This window comes from Tachysurus fulvidraco, chromosome 18, assembly GCF_022655615.1.
Source record: "Tachysurus fulvidraco isolate hzauxx_2018 chromosome 18, HZAU_PFXX_2.0, whole genome shotgun sequence".
In the NCBI taxonomy this organism is placed as follows: Eukaryota; Metazoa; Chordata; class Actinopteri; order Siluriformes; family Bagridae; genus Tachysurus; species Tachysurus fulvidraco.
This window is the reverse complement of record NC_062535.1, coordinates 10,808,081-10,817,501: the sequence shown is the minus strand read 5'-3', so window position 1 is coordinate 10,817,501 and position 9,421 is coordinate 10,808,081. Positions and strand designations below refer to the sequence as shown.

The window sequence follows — 9,421 nt, the reverse complement described above, 5'->3', positions numbered from 1 at the left end:
CCGTGAAACTTTTTCAGAATAATAAATAACTCCCTTTTTAATGAGTTATGTCAGGATAATATACACACAGTTACTATTATACTCTGTAGCGTACGTATAGTCAAAGTTATGCCACGATAGATAAACGTTAGAGGTTAGCAACGATGCTAAAAGCGTACAGGACATCGTTTACGTCAGTCCTGCGTAGATGTTGCGCATGTTCTACAGGATGACTCGTTTATCCAGTGTTGTGTTGATGCGCCAAAAATGTGGAAGAGTATGCGTCAAAACGCAATATCAATAGTTCAATATCCTGCACATGGCAAAATCAAAGATAAATGTATTAGTTTAAAATCTTGATCTAACAAGTGATATGCAAATGATAAGTTTAACTGATGCGTGTGTATTTAAAAAATGATTTGCAAACACTAACAAACATTAATATTTTTTATTACTGTCCCAACAAACATAATCACAAGCATCATCTGACTAATCAGTGCACACAATATAGACTTTAAAATAACTTAAAACCAAATATAGTAGACAATATAATATATAGGCACAGGTTTTTTTTCCTGCAAAAATTTCCTTATTACATTGTTAGGTGCATTAATTAGTCAAGCATTTGACAAGAAGAAAAAAGGTTTAATAATGGACAATATGTATTGAATTAACCGATACTACCATCTTATGACATTTGGTGAAACCATGTGACTCACACATATGTACTATTCAAGAAGACGTAAGTCATGGCTTGTTTCGTACTAACACAGTACAAATATTTGTGTTCAAAAATATGAAATAATCCATAAATAGGCACAACGTATGATTCCACATTTGGAAACTTTCCTAATATTGCGAATACAATTCACATTTGACTTCCGGTTAGTTTTAATGTCTCATGTCAGTTGACAAAATTATAGTAAAACCAGATTAGCTTAGTGTTCAACTTGCTCCATTTTCTTTTAAAGCAGCACATTATTTGTAATGCAAAACAAAGTGGGAAGAATTTGGAAGATTTTGTGCAGATACGTAATTGGAGTCCTAATAATAATTAAATACATAAATTAGGGCAAAGTTGGATTGTTCTGACCGCCAATATGGATAGATTTTACATCACCAAAGAAATTACTGAAGATATAACACTGTTCAGTTCCACTTTTGAAACTGCAAGAGTAAAGAATCATCTGCATAATCGTAGGAGCACGTCATTTTCACCACTGGACTTCCCCAGAGACGCAGTAGTGGGAGTAGACACGATGACTGCTGTCTGGAAAGCTGATGTGCACAGAGTCGCCTGATGATCAGAAGATCTGCTGCTCAAAAAGAATTTTTTGGTAGCCTTGAGGAGGAGGATGGTAGAAGTCACTAAACTGACAATCCAAAATTGCACTGTCGTCCACTGCATGACGGGGGAGCAGAAACACAAAATGAAATAATTTACAAAATCACATCAACACATCATTCATGCTACTGAATTAACATATATATAGAGTAATAGAGGGTTCATACAGTCTTATACCAATTCTTAATTCTGATTGGACAGATGGTGTTGAGTCATTTTCTTTAACAGCAGCTCTGATAACTGACAGTGACAGACATCTTATAATACTTAATGTACTCATTGTAATCTGTCATCATTTCTATAGTAACAGATCATTCACGTGGACTTTTATAGTGGGACGCAAATAATATATGCTAATATAAATAAGATTCAAACATGTGGTGCTAATTAACAAAGAAAAATATAATTGTTGACATGATAATGATTTCTGGAAAAAGACTAGTTTATTGAACATTTATGGAAGCGTTCTCCAGTGTAAGAACTGATTTGCTTATTCAGTAAATATTGAGCAATAACGAATAAACTGGTCACCTCTCTTTCAGAGCACCGAAATAAAATAAAACACTTGTTAAATGAATTCATGCTCCAATGTATGCGTGAAAAAGATTACTAATGCATATTTGGCAAACTACATTTCATAGAAAAACCATCTGCTTCTACAACATGCTGCCTCACCATATACTATTGGGAAAACAGTTCCTCGAATGCCTACTGCTGGACAGTTCATGTTCTTCCCGTTCAGGTATAAATTCATCTCTACATGGTCATATGAAACGCCCTGCAAATAAACAGAAAAATGAGGTAGAGGGAAAAACATGGCATCATTTAAAAAAAGAAATGTACAATTATAGTAAATTATTAGCAAATTGTTGTGGTCTAAGAGGAATAAAAACACCTGAGGATACACTGAATAATGTGCAATATAGTGAGCTTCAGAGTAGTAACAGGAACCTCATGCTGGGCTGCACTGATTAATTTCCGCTCCCAGGACACCCTGTTGTGTTTTATTTCTTACTGATACTCCTGAAGTTCTGAAATCAATTGTCTGAGTGAATTTCTGTTCACTCTGCAGTTCTGAAGTGAATTGTCTGTTATATTAAGTTATAAAATAACGGTTGCCGTAAATGTTCATAGAGAATTAGGCACATGACATCACTGCAGTCAGCTTTAATTATCTCGTACCAGCCTTGTTGCCTTAGAAACTCACCACTACATCTCCTTCCTGTGGCAAGCTGTTAGCCGGTAACCGATTCTTCTCCTCGTTATTATGATACACGGTTCCGTCTTGCCGAAGCACCAGGCTGTGTGCGTCTCTGCCCATTGGGACCTGGTTAAGGTTAACTTTCTGTGTAGCCACCCCTACACCCCAAACACCTGAAGGAACCAAAGGTGAAATAATTACCACCAAACTAGCAGATGACTTAATAACATTTGAAATAATTGAGACTATTAACAATTATGTATCACTGTCAAAAAGATTATTTGTCCAATACACACTGGTACGGAATTTTCTCATTCTATGGTTGAGTCATGAAATTTCATGGCCAATGTCATCTCTATTATTTTATTATAATATCTATTATTTTATATTAAACATTTAACATTTTAAATTTAATTGTTTGTCACATGTAAAATGTGTAACATGTATAACACATCTAGCACATGTAACAGGTCTAACGTGTAATAAGTGTAACAGGAGTTGCACTTGTAACACATCTAGCACATGTAACAGGTGTAACATGTAATAAGTGTAACACGTGTAACAGGTGTAACATGTAATAAGTGTAACAGGAGTAACACGTGTAACACATCTAGCACATGTAACAGGTGTAACATGTAATAAGTGTAACAGGTGTAACATGTGTAACACGTCTAGTACATGTAACATGTAATAAGTGTAACATGTGTAACACATCTAGCACATGCAACAGGTGTAACGTGTAACACGTGTAACACATGTAACAGGTGTAACGTGTAATAAGTGTAACAGGTGTAACATGTGTAACACATCTAGCACATGTAACATGTAATAAGTGTAACATGTGTAACACATCTAGCACATGCAACAGGTGTAACGTGTAATAAGTGTAACACGTGTAACAGGTGTAACGTGTAATAAGTGTAACAGGTGTAACATGTGTAACGTGTAATAAGTGTAACAGGTGTAACATGTGTAACACATCTAGCACATGTAACATGTAATAAGTGTAACAGGTGTAACACATCTAGCACATGCAACAGGTGTAACATGTAATAAGTGTAACAGGTGTAACATGTGTAACACATCTAGCACATGTAACATGTAATAAGTGTAACAGGTGTAACACATCTAGCACATGCAACAGGTGTAACATGTAATAAGTGTAACAGGTGTAACATGTGTAACACATCTAGCACATGTAACATGTAATAAGTGTAACGTGTAACACATCTAGCACATGCAACAGGTGTAACATGTGTAACATGTGTAACACGTGTAACAGGTGTAACGTGTAATAAGTGTAACAGGAGTAACACGTGTAACACATCTAGCACATATAACAGGAGTAACATGTGTAATAAGTGTAACATGTGTAACAGGTGTAACGTGTAACAAGTGTAACAGGATTAACACTTATAATACATCTAGCACATATACCAGATGTAACATTTGTAATAAGTGTAACACATGTAAAAGGTGTAACGTGAAAACAGGTGTAACAGGTGTAACATGTAAACAGGTGTAACAGGTGTAACATGTAAACAGGTGTAACAGGTGTAACGTGTGTGTAAACAGGTGTAACGTGTGTGTAAACAGGTGTAACGTGTGTGTAAACAGGTGTAACGTGTGTGTAAACAGGTGTAACGTGTGTGTAAACAGGTGTAACGTGTGTGTAAACAGGTGTAACAGGTGTAAACAGGTGTAACGTGTGCACTTTAAACTTACCTGTGGACTGAATCTTAAACTCAAAGTAGCTCTTGTTTTGATGAAGAGGGGCGTTTGCGAGACAGGCCCCTGTGCCACATATTCTCCTCCCACTTTTTACAATAACAACATCGGTGCCTGCGGTATAATCAGACATGTATAGACGGAAATAAGAATATACATATAAATAAAACCTGAGAGGAAAAACGTACTGGGTACAAATCTACCTACAAAGTGCACTTACAGGCCAGGCATCTCTGTGTGATGTTTATGTCTCATGTGTGATTTCTCCTGTATAATGTTCTGTCACTCAACACATGTCTTACCCATGTGACTGGTGTCCAGCTGAACCGTTGGCATTTCTTTCAGGGCGACGTGTCCAGAGCTTCCGCCATCACAGCAATCAAAACAACACGAAAACAAACCCGCCATGATGATTTTAAAAGCCCTCGCCTGTTAATACCACGTGGATTCGTCCTTAATCTGCGGCACTTGAAATATATAAACAAAAATCTATTTGCTTATCGCTCTAACGGAGGTCATTTTGCCCCCGGATTCATATCCGTACTTGTAAATACCCGGAAATGACGTCAATGCGGTGCTAAGTCACGAGAAGACAAACAGCGACCTCTAGTGTCCATTGTGATTGTTGGAATCATATTTATTTTTATTCTTGTTCTTGTTTTGTGCTTCTGCTGTTATTATTATTATTATTATTATTATTATTATTAATTAATGTCATTATTTATGTGCAGAAAACTCAAATAAATCCTTCCAGAAGTGTAAACATTGGTAGATATATTAGAAATAGTTTTTATTTGACTAAACTGTTATATCAGTTGGAGATACACTGAAAATTAATCAAATTAATCAAATAATGAATCAAATTCACATTAAAATCTGTGACGTCACATTATTTGACTCGGAATTCTAAGTTTTGCATAGCAACAACACCTCTTATTGAACCGCGGAGAAAAACCAGAACGTTTTTAGACCTGTTTAATGCGCAGCTTTAGAGCTCACTTACTTGTTTGTGTCGTATCCGAGTGTTTGGAGTATTTTAAAGCAATAGTTTGGACGAACTTCACTCAATAATATGTTTGAAATCTGCACAGCAACAGTCGCCATGATGACGCTCGTGAAGCGCCTTAGTAACTGGCGCGCGCCGTTTCTGTCCAATAGCAGCGCGCTGCGCTTCACCCCGCGCGCACACCGAGCCTCAAACTGGAAGCAGTGCTGTTTTTACACCAATTCTTTCAGCATTTTTTTTTATAGTTTTAACCCACGGTTCCATGCATATATCATTTCGGGCTAGCAGTAAACAGAAGACAAGGTAAACGGACAAGAAAAAAGGTACAGTAGGTTGATGCTGTGTGATTGTGATGATGTGTCTGGTCTTAAGAGTTTCATCTATTTCCAGGTTGTGCCTTTGTTCCAGGGCTGATCTTTGCTTCTTTATAGCAGCATTTTGGTCAGAGATTTGGAATAACTTAAGACAACTTTTTTGCACCAATGTTTAGGTGATGATGCAGGAGGCAAAATGCAGCTGTGGGATGTTGTGAAGTCTTTACTTTGATGTCAGACGAGGCGGCTTCTTCAAACGATCGAGAAAGTCGATTTGGAAAAAAAAACAAAAAAAAACACTGATTTGCTAAGAAGCTTTCTCTTTTGAATTGTAGTCGAGCTGCTGTCGTGTTTGAAGATTACTATCTAGATGTCGCATCTGTAAATACCCTAAGGCTGGGCTGCAGATGCACTTCTTTGCCCTTTACCCAATGCACAGTCACAGACCTTTACAGACCAAAACATCTTTTTATGAGCTATATACTTTTAACAGCTGTATTTCTTGCTGTTTGCTGTAAATACCGATAACTATGGGAACATGACAGTATGCATTTTGCAGGTATGGAGTGAGAGTGCACACAACTATCCAGTGTTCCTGTCCTAAAAGTTGCAGGCAGGGACATGGCACAAATATATGCACCGACTTTTGTGTGTGTGTGTATATATTTATATATATATTTAGTGTATCGGTATCCAAGTACTGAATTAAAACGCGCGCGCAATCAGAATCTCTTGCGCGCGCATTTCTTCTCTCTTGCTGTGTGTGTGTGTGTGTGTGTGTGTGTGTGTGTGTGTGTGTGTGTGTGTGTGTGTGTGTGTGAGCTGAGTCATCATCTCTGGAACGAGGACATGTCATTTTCCCCTCTGCAACCATTATTAATTTTCTTGACACAAAAAAGCATCTCATCACATAAAAAGCTTTACAATCAGCTCAGAATTAAAATCACGGGATTCTCAAAAAAACAATCTGGATACTGAACTATACTTTTCCTGGTCGCTAAGGTGGTTCCTTATATTTTATATCATTAATATAGCTTTCACATGGAAGATTTTTTTGCAGCGGTTGCAGTAAACATTGAAAGCTAAAGCTGGTATCTTTCTAGGTAAATGATGTGTAAAGGAGGATGCTACTTAATCAAAAACAAGAAAATCCAGTAATTCAGTACTTTTATTTCTGAGAGTGCATGAGGTTATAAGACATACACACAGCAATATCTTTGGATATTATTAGAATAAGCACTAAGTCTTAACAGTTTCCATCCTGGACACGACAAAGTTGTACACACATTCCTGAGTATTGTCCTGTCACTTAAACAGGTCTGAGTCTAATCAATGTGACAGCATTTAAAAAGGATGCATTAATCCATTGACTAATCCAATAATGTTTGATTTGTACAGTTTTACAGAGTAAAAAACTGCACCTTTACTTGTTTTTGGTGCAATGCACTTATTCTTTGTATCTCTAAGGTATGTTAAATCTATACAAAAGTTTATCTGGACAATATTTCAGCAAAATGAACTTTGCAATGTAAAACATCAATACGTAGACTACCTGCACCTTCTAGGTAAAAGATCCATAGTAAATGTACTATATGTAGTGGGAGAGTGTACCTAAAAATCAGGGTAATTAATGATCGCAATAACTCGATCCTCATTCGTCACTGCTGTTGATACGGTGTTTATCCTGTCCGTACTGTTGCTAGGTAATGGATAAACAATACGACACTTACCCAGTATATTAGCTTATGGCAGGCTGGTAGTGCTCAAAAATCAAATGCTCTGTAAAAATGAAAGGCCAGGATTTTATTACATTTAACGTTGGAGGTCAAATTTTCATCACAAAGGTGTCAACGATTAGAAGACATCCACAGTCAAGATTTGCACACATGCTAGATGAAACAGATCCCGAGTTTAAAGTTGTAAATAGCCAAGTGTTCATTGACAGAGACTGGGGGCTGTTTCGATTTATAATGGAGTATCTGCGGACCGGCCGGATCACTTTATCAGGTGAATTTGAGACTGATGGACTGTTGCGTGAAGCTGAATTTTACAACATCAGCGCTCTTTCTGATTTTCTGCGCAGCAACAACTGCTATGCAAAGAGCGAAATCCTTGAGCTTCGCTTTGTCATTCAAGATGCTCAAAGTTTTTTTAAGGTGTTCAGTTCCAAGAGCACAACTCTTGATGCGCTGGCTTCAAGAATATCGGTGTTCATTGAACAACCCAAAAATCTCACTCAGAATTTGATGGAACCTCTTCCAGTGCGTCGACCCTCGCACCATGACCTCGTTTTTCAGTGCGGTGCTGATTGTTCTGATGGAAAACAGTTGTCTGCAAGGTGAGGCGAGAAAATATAAACTAGCATTGCATACAAATCTACTATAAGTGTTATGATGCACTTTACTATATTTTAATTAAATGAATATATGATAGAAGTCATCATCTTATTTATGTTTATTTGATATCTCAATAAAGTTAACCAAGTCGATGTACGCTGGTGACAGATAGCATGTGCAAGCACATCTGTTTTCCCATCTCGTTTTTGTTGTTAATTTCTTTTCTTTACAGATATGTCACCATCGAACCAGATGAACGAAAACTACTCAATGCCACAAATGTTCTTGGCCTGCTGGTGGACACGATTCTGAGGGATGGCTTTCACCTGATCAGCACACGCACAGTTTCTCCGGAAGAGAAAATTGAGTGTTACACTTTTGAGAGAAGGGAGACTCAAAATATTCTTATCAACGACCTCTGTAAAGCAGATGGATCGCATGTATCAAAACAAACAGAGAAAAGTACAAAAAATGGCAAATCACAGAAGTGATTAAACCAAAATTTCACATGCATGTGGAAAAATCCCCAATTAAAAAAAACAAAAACAAATAATAATAAATAAATAAATAAATAAATAAATAATCAGCAAAGTGAGAACCTGAGGCAATTTCAGGTTTCCCAGAAGATGGCGATGCTGTGTTATTTAGGGCATGATGCATTTGTTATATATATATATATATATATATATATATATATATATATATATATATATATATATATATATATATATATATATATATATATATATATATATATATATATATTATTTGAGACAATAATGTCATGTGTTAAACAATCAACAGCGATGTATATTTAAAACATTATTGATGTTATTTGCTAAGATTGATTGCTCAGACCAATTATGTTCATGTCCAGAAAGGCTTTTAAATGTCTGCTTTTTTTTGACCATTTATTCTTCTGTTAATATGAATGATAGCATACAGCATAGTATATATATGTTTGTAATACCATTGTAGTGTATTATATAATCTACACAGTAAAACAACCAATTCTAAATATCTTCATCTTTATTTGGATGTAACTTTCTTTTTGTACACAATAAATCATCTGTATAAATTCCTTGCAATCTGTCATTGAATTATAAACCCACAGTAATCTTTTCTGACACATAAAAAGGTTATAGACATGCATGTATACATATATGCAATTACTTCCAATCAATTTTGAACCAAGGGTCATTGTAGAAAGAAATGTTATGTGAAGTAGAACTACTACATGCTTTAAAACCCCGGCAGTGATCAGAGTGCTGAAGGAGGTGGTCGGACTTAATATTTCAGGGTTGTTGGCAGACTGTAGTGAGAGATGACCTACCTCACCTCACCTTCCCCTTCTCCGTGCCTGAGACTTGAGCAGCGCGAGGAGACGCAGAACGGAGACGGTAAACGGCCCGCCTAACTTCAGCAGCACGGTCAATACTGGAGGATTCACTATTGGTTTAACTCCAATATTTACGTGCTGCTACAGCCAGGCAGCCAGTCGCGGCGATGGTC

General features: G+C 36.7%; 2 protein-coding genes across 5 annotated transcripts; one reads left to right on the top strand and one right to left on the bottom strand.

Annotated features, from left to right (window-relative positions):
- Positions 1-413: 413 nt before the first annotated feature.
- On the bottom strand, positions 414-4,898 carry spryd7a (SPRY domain containing 7a). 2 transcript variants are annotated; one of them, XM_027156133.2, is made up of 5 exons: positions 4,556-4,866; positions 4,251-4,367; positions 2,532-2,698; positions 2,000-2,102; positions 414-1,381 (listed from the first exon to the last, which is right to left on the bottom strand). In XM_027156133.2, the coding sequence occupies exons 1-5, from the start codon at positions 4,659-4,661 to the stop codon at positions 1,284-1,286; spliced, it is 591 nt and encodes a 196-aa protein (XP_027011934.1). In that variant the 5' UTR covers positions 4,662-4,866; the 3' UTR covers positions 414-1,283. The 2 variants fall into 2 exon arrangements, with proteins under 2 accessions (XP_027011934.1, XP_047659102.1); XM_047803146.1 differs by lacking the exon at positions 2,000-2,102 and having other exon boundaries at positions 4,556-4,898.
- A 282-nt stretch (positions 4,899-5,180) lies between these two features.
- Positions 5,181-8,492, top strand: LOC113648776 (putative potassium channel regulatory protein). Of its 3 annotated transcripts, none has more exons than XM_047803144.1 (3): positions 5,181-5,562; positions 5,750-7,911; positions 8,142-8,492. In XM_047803144.1, exons 2-3 carry the CDS (start codon positions 7,361-7,363, stop codon positions 8,398-8,400), a joined length of 810 nt encoding a protein of 269 aa, XP_047659100.1. In that variant the 5' UTR covers positions 5,181-5,562; positions 5,750-7,360; the 3' UTR covers positions 8,401-8,492. The 3 variants fall into 3 exon arrangements, with proteins under 3 accessions (XP_047659100.1, XP_047659099.1, XP_027011932.1); XM_047803143.1 differs by having other exon boundaries at positions 5,181-5,582; XM_027156131.2 differs by having other exon boundaries at positions 5,181-7,911.
- The last annotated feature ends 929 nt before the right edge of the window (positions 8,493-9,421 follow it).